Raw genomic sequence first — 18,913 nt, forward strand, 5'->3', positions numbered from 1 at the left:
TATTTTAGACAGGTTATTTTGTAGCAAAAATATGGCAAGATATTCATTAAAAACACTGACAAGTTTATTAAAATATTTTATGTATCTTTTGTTTAGATGCTATTTTAGAGCTTTATCTTTTAACAAATGTTAATTATTTGAAACACAGACACAGATAGCCCATGGGCCGATTCATTCCCCAAATACCTGCAATTGCTGGACTGGGCCCGGCTGACAAAACCAGAGGCCTGGAAATCAATCCAGGTCACCAATCTGGGTGACAGGGACCTAAGTGCTTGAACCATCACTTGCTGTCTCCCACAGTGCACATTAGTAGGAAGCTGGAAATCGAACCCGGCACTGTTACAGGAGCTTTGTTTTGTTGTTCATTTAAATAATTCAAGAATTGCTAAGTTCCCAAACATGGAGAGATAAAATCTACTCACTATGGCCTTTTATGATTAACTAGAAGTATTATATGCCTTTTACTACCCATCGGTGATATGGTGTTTAAATAGCATGGTATGACTTGTATTTATAGACCGGTCTTGACATATTGCTCTGACTCCCGAAATGACAGAGTGAATTCTGACAAATATAGCTTTATCACCTTTTGAAATACACTACAAAGTGATTTATTTGTTAATACTCATGTTTGATTCTTAAAATTCAGTTCAAATCAGTAGAGTTAATATATAATATTCACAATAAGATGGATATTTTAAAAACCTAGAATGCTTATTTATGATTCAGTTCATGAGCTAAAGCAGATATTTTTATAAGGTCTCTGAAAGATAAAAATTCCTTGGATTTCATAAATTTTTTAAAAGATTTTATTTATTTTATTTGAGAGGTAGAGTTACAGACAGTGAGAGGGGGAGACAGAGAGAAAGGTCTTCCATCTGCTGGTTCACTCCCCAAATGGCCGCAATGGCCAGAAATGCGCTGATCTGAAGCCAGGTGCCAGACACTTTTTCCTGGTCTCCCACGCGGGTGCATGGGCCCAAGGTCTTGGGCCATCTTCTACTGCTTTCCCAGTTCATAGCAGAGAGCTGGATTAGAAGAGGAGCAACCAGGACTAGAACCAGCACCCATATGGGATGCTGGTGCCACAGGCGGAGGATTAACCTACTGCGCCATAGCGCCGCCCTTTCATAAATATTTTTAAATTTCATGTTTTTCATAGGCTTCTTGATTAGTTGTCTATGATAATAACTTTGATCTAGGCCAATTATTCAGCCTTATGAATAAAAGGGTTTTTTTTTTTTTGTAAAAGGATAAGCAATTTGTTATTTTCCTATTGTAAAAATTAACCTGTACTTTGGTCCTTTAATTTCCCATTTTTAAGAATTTATTCTCCCTTTATTTTCTGATATTTTTATTAACTGATTTAGAATCTATCCTATTACTGTTTACAGCAAAGATCAAATTTAGCAGGAAACCATTTCCAAGATAAATTGGCCTAGAGGAATAAAACTAACATCAGATTTACTTTATCATGCTTAAATAAAGTACCAAGTTTCACTTGCAGACATGAGTTATCCAGATCTCAAGAAGAGCAGTAACTAAAGAAAAGATTTTTCAAATTTTAGATTGTGGGGAAAATTTTTTCAGTTATCTCAATTTTGTTTTCCCAAAATTCTAGTTGAAACCAAGCCAAGCCATAGCATGAAATTATGCATCTAAAGTCAGTTTATAGTCCAGCAAGGTAATAATAGATAGTTCATAGCCAGATGGTCCCCATTTACTCAGTCCATGAATAAACATAACAGTACACTGTCTACTAGGTGTTTGGGACACACAAATAAATAATATATTCTATCATCAAAGAACCATCAGTCCGACTGAGGAGAAGTGTAAACCAATACTAAGGCAATGCAGGAAAGCAATATTAGAAATATTCACAGGACTGTGAGGTGGACACTGTGGTGCAGCAGGTTAAGCCGCTGCTTGGGATACCTGAGTCCTATATCAGAGTGCCAGTCTAGTCCCAGCTGCTTTGCTCTGATCCAGCTCCTTGCTAAAGTATCTGGGAAGCAGAAGGTGATGGCTCAAGTATTTGAGTCCCTGGCTACCCACTTGGGAAACCACGATTGGGTACCTGGCTCCTGGCTTCAGCCTACCTCAGCTCTGGCTGTTGTGGCCACTGGGGAGTGAACCAGCAGATGGAAGATCTTTCTCCCTCTTTCTCTCTCTCTCTCCTTTTCTCCCCAACCCCCATAGCTCTGCCTTTGAAATAATAAAAAATAAACCTTTAAAAGAATTGTACCATAAACTTCTGAAAGAGTGTAATGGAATTAGTACCCACGGTTACTAATATCACTGCCAAAATCACTTGTAACATACCTAATCATTGAAATAATTTAGAATTCCAGAAGGTCAAACTTAAAAATTTGATTTTTTTTATATTTCTGAAGTTTTTCTTTTTATCATAACCTCTTATCTCTAAAATATTTTGAGTAAGAATATATCCTATGCAGGGGCGGGAGGAGGGAACTTTTTTCTGCCTAGCACCATTTGGATATTTATAACATTATATTTTTGCCATGCAAAAATAGCAACTTAAAACTAGCCTGCTATATATTTATTGAATTCTGAGTCCCACCTGTGGTTGCCTTGGCAGGACCAGACCAAATGATTTCATGCACTGTATACATCCTGCAGGCCAGATGTCCCCCACCCTTGCAGGAAATTCACACATGTTCTTTAGAATTGGGTTCCAGTCAAATAAAGGGAATATTTTTTATCAGTTGAAGAATGATTTTTACAAAACCTGAATGAAGAGTTGCTTCCTAACACCAAAAAAAAAAAAAAGAGGAAACTCACAATATCCAATGATATGAATGAAGTTATATGTCAAAAACTTCCTAACATTTTTATTTGAAATGGAGAAGAAGGCCATGGACATTAGACATGGACTAATTTAAAACTGGAGATACTATCAATGCATAATTATCATTCAAAGACAGAACGTATGGGACTGATGTCAATTTTTTCTATATATACTAAACTGAAAGGCATTAATTTGGTGGGATGAAACCTATTTAAGCTTTGGTTTCATGGATGATTTCAAATGTGATAAAAAGAATCAAAGTTTTCTACTCTGAGCATCCAGGTTTCAACATTTACCTGGAGGAAGAAGCCTTGTGTGGATTAGAATAACAGTGAGGATGGTTGTGCATGCCTTTGTATTCTACTTAAAAAGGAAATTCAGCCTGTAGAGCAAGGGTACTAGAAAGAATCCTTGGACAGGAATCAGGAAATGTAAATAATTTTAGATAACCTTCATATGGTTATTGATTAAATAGCTCAAAACAGTTACTACTTGTACTCTCTTATTTTGCTTATGTGGTTGAGAAAGGGTGGTATTTAATTGCCTCAAACTGCCCCCTTAGAAACCTGGTAAAACCTTTCCAGTAGCATCAACTCACCTGCTTATAATCATGACTGCTGTAGTGTATTGAAAGTTTTGAGAGAAAAATAAAAGGAGAACCCATTACTTATTATATAATAGCTCTCTGTCATAAATAATCTTACTGTTTTAGTCTCTACGATATATTTGGGTCAAATTGATTGCTGTGTAATAGTCAGCCTGATTATCCTGCCGAAGTATACTGTGTAGTATTAGTGTTGTTGACCTGGATTTCTCTAGGTGGAACCATTACAGTGATATCATCCATATTCTTCTCCATTCTGCTGTTTGGTTTTATATCCTGAAAATTTTTAAGGAAAGAAAAGAGTCTTCTTTTCAGAGTGGCATGCTTTGTCTAACTAAGAATGCCCAGAGTTTGCATAGAATGTTTGTATTTACATAAAGTTTCCTAAATGCACATTTTCTTCATTTTCACTTCTGCCTTAGTTGCTAACAGAGTTCTTGCCATTAAAAAGCGGCCTTGAATCTCTTCCTGGTTTGGAGGTCTTATGATATGCCCAGAAGCAGGGTCCTTTCCTGTATGGAATGACACCCCAGATATTCAAGGACCAGTAAGTTCTCTGTTTAATCCTGCGTTTATCCATTTTTAAGCCCTGCTTAAGTACAAATTACTTGACCCCTGCCCTTCTCCACCATGCCCAGCTTGGCCACAGCTCCCAAAGCAGTCAACACTCATTGCTCTGAAAGGAGCAAGACTGAAGGCTTTCAGTCAGTACAGAATGTCAGATGGGTTATTCAGATGGGTTAGCTTAGAGTCCAGCTGTAGCTAAGGAGAGAGGAGCAAGGGTGCTGAGGCGAGAGCACCCCACATTCCACCACATGTCGGTGAGAGTCGAGAGCCCTGGCTTCCAAGCACACCTTGTCCGTTCTGAACTTTTGTGCCTGCTTTATTTTTACAACACCTCTGTCCCTCCTCTCTTTGCCGCTGTTCCTTCTGATCTTTCTAGATGACTAAGTGCAGCCAGAGAAAGGATGCTAAGGTGATTTTTCAAATTAAAGGTATTTTTGATTAAAAGTGTTTTAAAATCACTGAATGAAAGTTGGCTCATCATGCTTTTAAATTTTGTGGCTTATGAAGAATGATAACCAAATATTGTGTAAGTTGTTCAGTCATGGACAATTCCTACAGCTAAGACACAATATCTCAAGAGATCTTGTGACTGTCTGAACTCATTAAATGCTTAGTTTTCTAGTTTTCAGATCCAAACAAACCTGCATTACTGGCATTTGCTCTAAAGACCATCTTTCTAAATCCTTTTGGATTCATATAATTTCTAATAAGGTATAATCAACTTGTGAGATATTATATACATAAGTAAGATTTGGGTTAAAGGCTGGGGAGTGCTTTGTAAATTGTAAGGCAGATAGTGAATATTCCGATCTTATTCTGGTAATGCATACTACCATGTGGTGATTATGGGATTTGAAAATACTGACCTTGGAAAATTATCTACTGGTTCTCTTCCATTTCTAGTCAGCAGTGATTCATCTATTTTGGCTGTACATGAATCAGCTGGTGCTTATGACAGTATCATAATACTAGTGCATCACAAAGCCATCTACTAATTCTCACTCACTGTCAGGAAGGAAAAGTATGTAACCTTCCTTCCCTGGGGAGTTAAGTATTACATTGTTTTATAGCTGTTCTTTGAATTATGTAGCATTAAGATTTGACATGATTATTCTTAGTTGACTTGGGTTAAACAACTTTTTAAAGATTTATATATTTATTTATTTGAAAGGCAGAGTTACAGAAAGAGGGAGAGATAAAGAGATCTTTCATCTGCTGGTTCATCTTCCAGATAGCTGCAATTGGCAGCACTGGACCAGGCCAAAGCCAGGAGCCAGGAGCTTTATCTGGGTCTCCTTCATGGGTGGTAGAGGCCCAAACACATGCCATCCTCCGCTGCTTTTCCCTTACTAGGGAACTGGATCAGAAGTGGAGCAGCCGGGACTCGAGGTGGTACTCATGTGGGATGCCAACAGCACAAGCAATGGCTTTACCTGCTATGCCACAATGCCAGCCCCAAACAATTATAATATTTGGTTTTACCTTCAGATTTAATGACATTCGGGCTTTGAGAAGTGAACAAATTCAATTCTTTTGGTGCTATTATATAACATTATTAGGGGAGTTATATCCTTGGTGAATTCATAAAGTATTGCGAATAAGGAAGGGTCTTTGTGATCTAATACCCTCTCTCTCATATCATATTCACTATTCATTGTATCTTTCCCTTTTCTAACAACTAAAGCAGAGATTTTAGGATTTGTCCATTTATTCAATAAATATTGAATAATTATATTCCAAGATAAGCACTGGGAATGCCATGGTACCTATGGCAGACACAGCCCTTGCCCTTTCATAGAACTTAGTCTAGTACAGGAGTTAGGAAGCAGCAAAATTTAGCCTACCACCTGTCTTTGTAAATAAAGTTTTGTTGGAATACAGCCATACCCATTCATTTATACATTGTCGATAGCTGCTTTTGCACTGAAATGGCAGACTTAAATAATTGGAACAGAGATGCTGTGGTTTGCAAAGCCAAAAATGTTTATAAATTGATAGCTTGTGGGAAAAATTAGTTCCCCTTGCTGTCACGGGTGATGATGGAGACATTACATAAATGTAGGCTACAGCCTGGAAAACACTGTCATTGTTGTTAAAGAGTATACACTCTCCTGAGGGCAGCAGTGGGTGAAATACTGTAAACGAGGAAAGCAACACAGTCACATTTGAACTTCAGGAGAGTCCCCGGTTTGGAAAGCTGTTGGAGAGACAGTAAATGCTGTATTAAGATGGGAAGCACCAAGATACAGTGTGATTAAGAGCATGGACTCTTGAGCCACCTTTGTCTGGATTCAGATTTTGACTCCACTGTGTGTTGATTGATCTTTGTAACTTCTATTTCAGATTTTCTGTCTGTAAAATAGGAATAGTAATCATAGTACTTAACTCACAGGGCTAAATGAGTTAATTTGTGTGAAGCAGGTAGATTTATGATCATCACTATAATTACTATTGTAATAATCCTGTTCAGAGGGGAGGGTGGTGTAGGTTAAGTCAGTGACAAGTGAGGACAATAAAAGTGGCCAGAGTCGGGAGCCACATACATAACAGAACTGGCAGGGATTCATGACTGATCAGACATCAAGAGGGTAAGTAGAACACGAAGTTGAAGATGAAATCCAGATTTTTCAGCTTCATCAGTTGAGTGGATATTGATTCCAGGCCCTGAAGTGGGAAACACTTTTGGGATGTGAGGTGGATGATAAATTCAATTTGGGTTATATTAAACTTGGATACCAGAAAGGTACAAATGGAAATATTCAGAAAACAGTTGACTACAAATATAAGTTCTGGAGATCAGAAATATAATATAGGCTGAGGACATGGATACAGGAATGATCTGTATAAAATTGGTCCCTGAGCTTGTAAGAGAGTGAGATAACCCACAATGTGGAGGGCATGACAAGTAGATTTCTAACAGAACCCTGAAGAATACCAAAAGTTTAAGACTGGAACAAAGAACAATTAAGTCTAAGAAAAGATCAAAATAAACTTTGGAAGAGATAAGCATGAAGCTTGTGAATCTGTTACAAGTTTTGAGAAATGTTTAAATTTGTAATTTTTATGTTATAGCCAACCTCAACTATAGCATGTGTTTCATAATTCAGGTGGCTTGATTTCACCTGTTATGCTATCATATTCCATGTTCTTCTAATTCCATGTTTCCTCCCTATGGAACATTAGGTAACTCAGTGTATGGTATGGCTATGGGTGACATCTAATGACGTGTTCATAGTACTCTCCTGTATTTAATGGCATTTCCTTTCCCTCATTCTTTGCTTCTGTATTTTCCAATTCACTGATACAAAAAATAGAAGCAGGAGAGAATTTCTCTCTTTTTTGTGTTAAACTTGGTTTAACATCTACAACTTGAGTCCAGTATCTTACAGCATTTTATAGTGATTTCTCCCTAATTTATTAAAACTCTTCCATAGGGAATATAATTTTGGAAAGAGCTGGACACATATTGGAGAATTGGATACTTTTTTCATCATCAGAATCACCCCTCAGCTTCGATACTTACCTCTCTATTACAGAATCAAGCTTAATTTACACTTTTCTTAAGAGTAGTTAATTCCCAAGAGACCCCTTAGTTGTTCATAAATATAAGTTGTTTCTGGCAAGACAGTTGTCTACCTATTTACCTCTGATACTTATTTGGGCCCAAAGGTTTGTATATATGACAGTCAGAAGCCTGAACAACCTATAACACTGTGTCTGAAGAAAAGAGTCACACTGATGTGCAGGTTGTGTTGCATTTTAAAACTGATATTGTATCATGGGGGTATTGGTATTATATTATGGTATTGAATTATATGTGCAAAACTATGAAATGACCCAAAAGGGTGACTGAGTATAGCATCTAACTCAACTTTCCAGGCTGTTTCACCCTGTTGTTATACTTGAGTTGTTTTACAATCATGTGAATTATAGAAAGCTTATGGTAATAAAAATATTTTTATATATTAAAATGAAAACTGTTTCTGATGGAATGCAATTGATTATTGTCCTATGTATATTGACCTATTTAACATCTGTTTTAAGTTCTCTGCAGTATTCTTTTTTTTTATTATTTAATGAGCATAAATTTCCAAAGTACAGCTTATGGATTACAATAGCTTCCTCCCCCCCATAACTTCCCTCCCACCCACAACGCTCCCCTCTCCCACTCCCTCTCCCCTTCCCTTCACATCAAGATTAATTTTCAATTATCTTTATATACAGAAGATCAATTTAGCTTATATTAAGTAAAGATTTCCACATTTTGCTCCCACACAGAAACACAAAGTGTAAAATACTATTTGAGTACTAGTTATAGCAATAATTAAACACCTAAGAGTAATTGTGTATTAATTACAGAGTTCAACCAATAGTTTTAAGTAGAATATAAAATGCAACTTTTGTATTGTTGTGGCTCCCCCCCGCAACCTCCCTCCCTCCCGTGGCCCTCCCCTCTCCCACTCCCTCTCCTATCCCGCCCTTCATCACGTTTCATTTTCAATTACCTTCATATACTGAAGATCAACTTAGTATATACTAAGCAGGGATTTCAACAGGCTTTACTCACACAACCGCACAAGGTATAGGGTATTATTTGACTAGTAGTGTTGTTTTTAAGTTTCATAGTAAAACACATTAAGGACAGAGATCCTACGTGGGGAGCATGTACCCAGTGACTCCCGTTGTTGATTTAACAATTGGCACTCTTATTTATGATGTCAGCAATCACCCGAAACTCCTGCTATGAGCTGTCTAGGCTATGGAAGCTCCTTGAGTTCACCAACTCTGAATTTGTTTAGTCAAGGCCATATCACAGTGGAGGTTCCTTCTTCCCTTCAGAGAAAGACGCCTCTCTCCTTGATGGCCTGATCCTTCTGCTGGGGTCTTGTTCACCAGGATCTTTCATTTAGGTTGTTTTTTGCCACCGTGTCATGGCTTTCCATGCCTGTGAGACTCTCATGGACCTTTTAGTCAGATCTGAATGTCCCAAGGGTTGATTTTGAGGCAGGAGTGCTGTTTTGGGCATTTGCCATTCTATGAGTCTGCTGTGTGTCCTGCTTCCCCCGCAGGATCATTCTCTCCCTTTTGATTCTATCCTTCATTATTTGCTTACACTGGTCTTATATGTGTAATCTCTTTGACACTTACCCTATCTTTTTGATCGGTTGTGTATTTATACTTATCACTTTACCAAGTGTGCTGGCATTGGTACCTGCCTCCTTGGTAAGGTTGAGTTGAAATCCCCTGGCACATTTCTAGTTCCACCATTGGAGGTAGGTCTGAGTGAGTATGTGCCTTCCTATATATCTCCTCCCTCTCTTATTCCCACTCCTATGTTTCACAGAGATCAATTTTCTGTTAATTTTTAAACGCTTAAGAATGGTTGTGCATTGATTGCAGAGTTCAACCAGTGGTCTTGTGTAGAGCAAACCGAGCAACAACAACAACAACAACAAAAATACTGAAGGAACAAAATAGTAAGTTGTTCCTCAACAGTCTAGATAAGGGCTGCTCATGTCATTGTCTCTCATAATGTCCATTTCACTTCAATGGGTATCATTTTAGGTGCTCGTTTAGTTGCCATCGATCAGGGAAAACATGTGATATTTGTCCCTTTTGGACTGGCTTATTTCACTCAGCATGATGTTTTCCAGCTTCCTCCATTTGTTGTAAATGCCCGGATTTCATTGTTTTTTACTGCTGTATAGTGTTCCATAGAGTACATATCCCATAGTTTCTTTATCCAGTCATCCGTTGATGGACATTTAGGTTGATTCCATGTTTTAGCTATTGTGAATTGAGCTGCAACAAATATTGAGGTGCAAATGGCTTTTTTCTCCCCTTTAATTCCATTTGGGTATATTCCAAGGAGTGGGATGGCTGGGTCCTGTGGTAGTGCTATATTCAGGTTTCTGAGGATTCTCCAGACTGTCTTCCATAGTGGCTTTACCAGTTCTATGCAGTATTCTTGATGTTTGTGTATTTTTTCTTTGGATTTATCTTTGCATCAGTGGTAACATCTTACAGATTTCCTTTCCAATGTGTTAATTAAAATCTATGTCCCATGTTCAAAAATGTCTCATGTTATAAGCACACACATATATATATATATATGCTTAAATATCCATATAACATTTCTTTTTTTAAAAAGACCTATTTATTTGAAAGACAGTTACAGAAAGAGATAGAGACAGAGAGAGAGAGAGGTCTTCCATCTGCTGTTTCACTCCCCAAATGGCCATAACGGCCAGAGCTTAGCCTATCCTAAGCTGGGAGCCAGGATCTTTAGGAGCTAGATCAGAAGTGGAGCAACTGGGACTCAAACCAGTACCCATATAGGATGCTGGCACTGCAGGCTGGGGCTTTAACCCACTGCACCACAGCACAGGCCCCTACATATAACATTTCTAGGAAAATTCACAATAAATTGATAGCTGTGACTGCCCCTACAGAACAGAAGGCAGCAAAGTTTGCTTTTCATGGAATGCCCTTTTGGGTCTTTTACATGTGCTTGTGTTACCTAAATAGTTAACTTTTTAAAAATCTGTTCTGATAGTATTAACTAGAACAAAAAAAATACTAAAAAGGATAAAGTATTAAATTGTACATCAATAGTAAGGACAAGGGCTGATTAAGTCACTGTTTTTCATAGTGTCCCTTTCACTTCAACTAGTTAATACTATTGGTTGAACTCTGTAATTAACACACAACTATTCTTAGGTGTTTAAATTTAACTGAAAAGTGATCCCTGTTAAATATAAGAGTGGGAATAAGAGAGGGAAGAGATGTACAATTTGGGACATGCTCAATCGAACTTGCCCCAAATGGTGGAGTTAGACATGTGCCAGGGGATTCCAATACAATCCCATCAAGGTTGCATGTACCATTGCCATCTCACTTGTCCAGGTGATCAATTTCAGTTCACAATTGATCATAATGATAGGTCTGAGTCAAAGGGATCACATAAACAAGACCAGTGGCTGCTAATACTGATAGAATAAAAAAAAGGGAGAGAATGATCTAAAATGGGAAGTGGGATATACAGCAGACTCATAGAATGGCAGATGTCCTGAATAGCACTCTGGCCTTAGAATCAGCCCTTAAGGCATTCGGATCTGGCTGAAGAGGCCATGAGAATATTTCAGGAATGGAAAGCCAAGACACTCTGGCAAAAAAACAAACAAACAAACAAACAAACAAAAAAAAACACAAAAACAAACAAACAAACAAACAAAAAACCAAAAAAAACCTAAATGAAAGATCTCTGTGAGTGAGATCCCAGTGGAAAAAACGGGCCATCAAAGAAGGAGGTACCTTTCTCTGAAGGGAGGAGAGAACTTCCACTTTGACTATGACTTTGTCTAAATAAGATCGAAGTTGGCGAACTCAAAAGGCTTCCATAGCCTTAGCAACTCATGACTGGAGCCTAGGGAGATTACTGATGCCATAAACAAGAGTGTCAAATGTTAAGTCAACAACAGGAGTCACTGTGTACCTACTTCTCATGTGGGATCTCTGTCCTTAATATGTTGTCTAATGTGAATTAATGCTATAACTAGTACTGAAATAGTATTTTACACTTTATGTTCTGTGTGGGTACAAACTGATGAAATGTACTTAATATATACTAAATCAATCTTCAGTATATAAAGATAATTGAAAATGAATCTTGATGTGAATGGAATGGGAAAGGGAGCGGGAGATGGGAGGGATGCAGGTGGGAGGGAAATTATGGGGGGTGGGGAAAGCCATTGTAATCCATAAACTGTACTTTGGAAATTTATGTTTACTAAATAAAAGTTTTTAAAAAAAAAAGAGAGAAAAAAAGTTAAAGAGAAAAAAAATCTGTTCTGAATTCTCTAAATTCAGTCTTTAGTGATCTCTTACCTGTTGAATTCACATCTGCTAAAATCATCAGTAGAGAGTTTTCTATCTAAATAAGCTAATAGATGAGTAAGTTACTCAACATCCTACAACAAGTCTTACTTCAGTAATCTTTAAAACAAAATTTTAAATTTTATTTTTGAGGTAGTCCTAACACTAGAAGAATTCTGGTCAGATGGTGTTAATGCTATTACTAATCTGTTAAGGAATCATATAGTCCTAGTGTGGAGTTAAGTGGCAGACATTTTAGCCTGTTTTAATTAAATATCCTGGAACCTCATTGCTCTAACTCTTGTTAACAATATTCTTTACTAAGAGATCTTTGATAGAGTCAAGTTTATAAAGGGAAAAGGTAAAAAACACATTTGTCAATTTATTTTGGAATTGTAAGGCAAGGAAATAGCCTATTTCATGCTATCTTCTACCCTGAATGTTATCTTCTAGTGGGAAGTCCTGATTAATGACCTGCTTGTTTTTCACATTTTAAACTTTTTAATTTTTGTTGCTTCTGTCTTTTTTTAAGCATGAAAATTGGTATCATAAACTCTACTCTGGTAGTCTACCTTCATGTACTCATTATATATCCCCCATCCCTTTTGTATAGGAAGACAGAGATGTCAATAACCCCGTGCCTAACCGAGGAGGCAATGGATTAGCTCCTGGGGATGACAGATTCAAACCTGTGGTACCATGGCCTCATGTTGAAGGAGTAGAAGTGGACTTAGAGTCTATTAGAAGAAAAAACAAGGCTAAGAATGAACAAGAGCATCATGCTGGAGAAGACTCCCAGAAAGACATAATACAGAGGCAGTATCTCACATTTAAGCCTCAGACATTCACCTACCGTGATCCTGTGCTGCGCCCAGGGATCCTCGGTAACTTTGAACCCAAAGAACCTGAGCCTCATGGAGTGGTTGGTGGCCCTGGAGAAAAAGCCAAGCCATTGGTTTTGGGACCAGAATACAAACAAGCAGTTCAAGCCAGTATTAAAGAGTTTGGATTTAACATGGTGGCAAGTGACATGATCTCTCTGGACCGCAGCGTCAATGACTTACGTCAAGAAGAGTAAGCACATATCCTCTTCTTTCTAAAATTGGGGGAACTACTGTTTGGTGGACATTTAGAATTAGTTAGAGTGTTACATAGAATTAGTTAGATCGTTAGAGTGTTAGAATGGAGAAAATATTTATGGTTTTATTAAGGATCTTTGGCCTGCAAAATGACCAGAAAAAGGAAACCTCTCCTTGTATGCCATCATATTAAAGGCAAGATGTAGAAAATTCTGGGGTCTTCTGTGTCAGTGCTACTCAAAATGTGGTTTCCAGACTGGCATCAATTTATGAATTTTTGTTAGAAGTCCACAGTGAGAAAATAAGTTCACACTGGAATGTCAGTCAACCACACTTTATGTTAAATGCTTCATTTAGTTCAACTGACAGTTTTTTAGTAGTAAAGGTGTCTTGATATTGTTGATTTCCATTCTGGAGCATGTTCCTAACTTTGTTGGAGAACAATAGCAGACAGTAACATTATACTGGGTTTCTCATATAATTTGCTAGATTTCCTTTACTTTTTTTCCTCAACATTGAAACTAGAAATTGAAACACTTGAGAATGTGAAAAAGGAACATGCAGACATAATAAAAATGTGGCCTAAACTTTCATATTCTTTTCAGATAGTATGATTTTAAAATGAAAGATTTCCAGCTCTTGACTTCTGATAGACAGTAATTATTGAAGGAGCTTAAAGCTTTTCTCTTCCAGCTTATTCAATAACTGTTCTATTACTTTAGGATCTAAACAGCTTTTATTAATGTGAGTACTAATTCACTGCCATTGGAAAACTCTCAAAATTCATTCCTGGTGATATATTATTGGCATAATCTTCATTTTAAAAGATTGACACAGCAGGTGCATGCCTTCCCACATCCACTCATAAGCACACATATATACACATACACTATCATTCTTTATGTCCACTAAGTAAAATTCTGTGTCTTTATCATGCTACTCTATAAAAATTAAGCATTCATGCATTTATTGGTAGGATTGAGAGGGAATAAATGAAATATGCAAAAAAAGTAGAAATGTATGTAGCATTGTGGTGGTCAGAGACATACTCTCTTATTCAGAGAAGAATTTGAGTATCCCAAGGCGTCTGAAGGAAGAATCTTGAGCAGTTTATCCCTAGTAAAGTGGAGACATGCCTAGACATAGAGTTGCCAGATTTAGCAAATAGAAATACAAGAAAGGGCAGGTGTAGTGGTGAGGCAGATTAGGCCATTGCCTGCAACACTGACATCCCCATATGGGTACCTGTTCGAGCCCCAGCTGCTCCATTTCTAATCCAGCTCCTTGCTAATATGCCTGGGAAAGCAGCAGAAGATGGCCCAATTACTTGGGCCCCTGCTACCCATGTTGGAGAACCAGATGACGCTCTTGGTGTCAGCCTGGCCTAACCCCAACATTTGAGGCCATTTGGGAAGAGAACCAGTAGATGTAAGATCTTTCTGTCTTTCCTTCTTTCTCTGTAACTCTGTCTTTCAAATAAATAAATAAATATTTTTTTAAATACAAGAAATTCAGTTAAATTTGCATTTCAAAAAAAACAGTGGAATAAACTGATTCCAAATATGGCAAAGAACATATTAAAAATTGTGTTAGCTTCCTTAAATCCAAATTTAACTAAATGTCCTTTAAGTTATCTGATAACTCTTCTGGTCAAGAGGGTAGTTGTTAGCGGGTAGAACCCTTTAGGACCCATACCAGGACCTGTATTCATTCATCTAGAGTAGGTGCCAATTGTGTTAAATATAGCCTTGGTCATGCTGCTCACCTCCATTGCAGAGCTACTGTGATACTTTGATGGGTGGCATCCTCATCACTGCAACAGGGATATAGTGGGGAGAAGGATTCTACTTACTGACCTTCTAACATGAAAGGACTTACTGAAACTTAGGCAGGCAGCTCTCACAACTTGGCCATTTAAAGTCTGAGGTTCACAGCTGTGATTTCTTTGTAATTACCCAGCAAAATTGTAAAATTCCTATTAACCCCTACGTGGTTTGCTGTGAAGAGCCTTCTCTTTACACCATAATTAAAGTATGTCTCTTTCTGGATGGTGTTCTTCAGTGCTGTTGCTACAGTCAGAGGGTAAGCCTAGCAATGTGTGAATGGAGATTTTAGCACATGAACTACTTATTTAAAAAAAAAAATCAAATAAAACACCAAAATATAAATTGCTAACTTTTCTATGTAAAAAATATGCTTTAAAAATCAAATTACATGCAAAATTTAGAGCAGTATGCTGAGTCATCCTGTGTGCCTCCCGTTCCTTCCCCTCTCACATGGAAGTTCTCAGCAAGGCCTCTTGTTTCTACTATCACAATATCACTCAGACTATTTCTGAGTCTATTTCTTTCATCTCCACTTCCACCACTGGAGTCCTAGTAATCATGATCTTTCCTGGAATCCCTGCAAAAGCCTCCTTACTGGTCTTTTCATTTCTGTTCTTTCTCCTGATTGCTTATTATCCACATAGATAAACCCAAACGTAACCTATACAAAACCATTCTGTTTCTTTCCACTGCTCTTAAAAGAAAGCACAAATTCCAGATCTGCAGCAGCCCCTGTGCTGTGACCCTGCAAGGCAAGATGTGTCTTGCAGGTCTTCTCTTGAGGCTGCTTCTGGTCCGCCTTCCTCTAATTGTTTAGCCTTTCTTGAGTCCTTTGGGTGTGCTCATCCCTCTTCTGTGGTGCTTTTTCTTCCCTCCTGTGGCTGGCTCCTTCCCATCCTTTAGGGCCCAATGGAACTTCTGTAACCATGTTGTCTAATTGGATAACACCTCTTTATTCTCCATCACTGCTCTCTGGCCACTTCATTCATAGTATTTATTAAATTTTATTATTAGATACTGGTTTATTTGGCTGTGTATTGGTATCTTTATCACTGGATGATAACTCCTAAGAGCAAGGACTATGTCTATTTTCTCCCTCAGGTACTCCTAGTAACTAACACCTAGGATCTCAGTAGTTCCAACTTGGTGAACGTCTGCTGAGAGAAAGAATGAATCAATGAATATAGTCTCTCAGGTTCAAACCTTGGCTCCTTTACCAAATATGAGATCTTTGACCCTCAGTTTCCTGTAATCTTTAGAATGGGTCTAATAGACCAGTCTGTCAAGAGTAGACCAAAAGTCTTATTACAGGCCTGTTGGTTACAGACTTAAGTATTATTAACTGCTTTAACTGCTGTGGTACTTTCTTCAATACTCTCATGTTCAACCTTTGACTGCTTTCAGTTGCCATTTAACTTTGATATTGTCTGTTGCTTTTTAGAACCCATAAATGTCACATACTGCCTTTATATCATCTTGCTTCCACTTGTACCTTCTGTGATGGCAGGCCTTCCTCTGCTTTTTTTGAAAATTTTAGGCACACCGGGAGCCATCTCAACCTCCCGTCTTTCTAAGTCCTCCTTGCCAGCCTCCAGTTTTCTTCCTTTCTATCTGTCTCTCCTCCTGTATCTCCCTCTCACTTCCTTCATTTTATTTGCCTTTCCTTTCCTCTCCTCTTCCTCTTCCTCTTCCTTTCTTTGTCTTTTTTTAATCTTCCTTTCTTCTATCAAGCTGTGCATAGGCAATTGTTTTCCATGTTCTTTTCTCTTACAACTGGAACAGTACCTAGAAATAGGATGTGGCATATTTTTGCGTATATCATTCCTGTAAATATTATGTTTCCAATCAAACAACTGTCCCAAGACAAATGTGGCAATATGTTTAAATAAGTTTAATATGTCAAAATACTCTAGTAACACTCAGAAACTTTGATTAACTAAATTCAAATTATTTTTTTAAACTGGATTCTTTTTCACACTTAAAAATGAAATAGGATCCATTTATTTTTGGACACTTAAAATTCAATGTAGAGTGTAAAACAATAATTTTTAAGTACAGTTTTTCATAAGTTAGAATGTGGACAGTCCTTAGAATTTCCTCTAAAATAAAAAAAAATACCCCTACCTAACATTTTGGATATTGTGTAATATGCAGATTAGCACTTTTCTCCTTTCACTGGCAACATACTGAAAACAAACCATACATCCATATCAAACACAAACACACTCCCTCGCCTTCGTCCCACGTGGGAAATGTGCTGGTGGTGTTGGCTTTCTGCAGCTTTAGACTGTAGGTCTTAACAACCTTGTTCTTTTGCCTCTATCAGTCATACAAATGAGCCACCTGCAAAGCTAAAAATAAACCACGCTTTGGGCTGTTCATCAAACCGTACATCTGACATTGTGGTTAACTTGTTCGTTCTTGTGGCTGTTCCGTAGTCCTTTCAGATGAATGTTCTGTACTCTGGAAGCAGGAGAGGACTGCCCAGCTGCAGCATGAGTCATACTTATGTATATGATGGCTTTTATTACATTCACTAGCTGAGTAATTTACTGGCTGTTGATTGCTTGTTAAAAGGGTGAGCAATAGTATTTTGAGTGAACTGGAGACCTACTTCTTTTTTAAAGACTTGAGCCAAAAATGACTTCACCTGCCTTCACACTTATTTTCTATTTTAAAAAGTGTATGATTTCTATCACAGTTATACAGATATTAATTTAGTATTTCTAGTGTGCAGGGCACTATGATAGACTGCCAAGGGGTGATTCAATGAGAAAATGTAGTCTCTACCTTTGAGGAGCTCACCATCTACTGGTAAGGAGAAAGGAATGAACACTGCAATATAAGGTGGAATGTAAGAGCCACAGGAAAGGTATGAGAAAAATTATGTGATTCAGAGGATGTAAAGGCCACATCAAGTTACAGAAGAATCGGAAAGGGATTCATGGAGTGTGTGCTAGGGAAAGGCACTGAAGGATGGACAGGGGCCCCTAGGAAGAGGGCACAGAATAGAAGAGACATTGGCGAGAGTTATTTATATAGGTCAAAAAGTGTATGTAGAGAGACAAAGCTGTAGACAAGCAGGACATTGGAAGATCAATACCCATCACAATGTCTGTACTGAATTTGGCAGCCAGAGAAGACCTGTTGAAGGGTTATAAAGAGAACTTGGGGAATATCTGACTGATGGAGTGTCTGGAGGGGAGTAAAGGGCAGAAACCTGTTATGAGGTTGGTGGGTTATTGGCATTAGAGGAAAACTTCAGTGGAGGTTGTAAAACCAGGAAAAGGAGACACAGTGTAAGAGAAAAGAAGAGTTAGAATCAGTGGGTTGTGCCAGGTGGTCAAGTGAAAGGAGGAGTCAAAGATTAATCTAAGACTTTGGAGATCAGCCACATGAAGCAGAATGGAGCTATTATCAGACATAGGGCAATTAGGATAAAACAAACCCTTCCACCTGAAGCTCACTTATCTAAACCAGAGTCAGTCAGGAAGAGCAGCCTATTTGTAGGAAAGAGGTGGAAAGTTCTGCTTATGAATATGTTAGATTTTCTTCTAATAAAGTTTGAGATTTTATTATTTTATCTCCTTTCCTGTGAACTACTGGTATAAACACATGGAAATTATTCTTGCTCTTTTTCTGCCCAAAAAGGCAGACAATCAAACTTATATAATTCAAGCTGTTTTATTTCAAACAAGTGAATTTTTAAATATTTTGACTTGATCAAATTCATCTTCTCCTAATATTTAACCTTTCCTCCCACCTATACACCTTTTTATGTTTCTTATTGTAGAAAGCTCTTAGTCTCATTTACAAAGTGAAATAATAGACATAAAAGTACTTTGAAATTCTCAGAGCTATACAAATGTTAGTATGATTGTTAATAACTTTCTTAAGCTTGCCTGAAAGAAGTAGAAGTTCTTTAAAAATATACATTTTACATTTACATACATACTTTATATACCAGATAACTCTCTTTTTACCTAATTCCAAAAAGATAACTGATTTTTTATACTCCAGTTTTATTTAAAATAAACTGTAGCTGTTAGCTTTTCTCAGTTTCTGTCCATTTTAAATGCTGTCTTTGATACCAAGTTGTTTAGAAGATAGTGCTATAATTTATGAAAGAGTTGCTTTCATAAAACATTGA

At 37.6% G+C, this 18,913-nt stretch overlaps 1 protein-coding gene across 2 annotated transcripts in view; it reads left to right on the forward strand.

Annotated features, from left to right (window-relative positions):
• GALNT7 (polypeptide N-acetylgalactosaminyltransferase 7) overlaps positions 1–18,913 on the forward strand; it is a 182,027-nt gene that overhangs the window by 96,098 nt on the left and 67,016 nt on the right. For both annotated transcript variants that reach the window (XM_051842571.2, XM_051842572.2), the window contains exon 2: positions 12,472–12,932. In XM_051842571.2, coding sequence (XP_051698531.2) covers positions 12,472–12,932 — 461 coding nt within the window. The remainder of the gene's footprint in view (positions 1–12,471; positions 12,933–18,913) is intronic.

The sequence above is a fragment of the Oryctolagus cuniculus genome, chromosome 2, assembly GCF_964237555.1.
Source record: "Oryctolagus cuniculus chromosome 2, mOryCun1.1, whole genome shotgun sequence".
NCBI lineage: Eukaryota > Metazoa > Chordata > Mammalia > Lagomorpha > Leporidae > Oryctolagus > Oryctolagus cuniculus.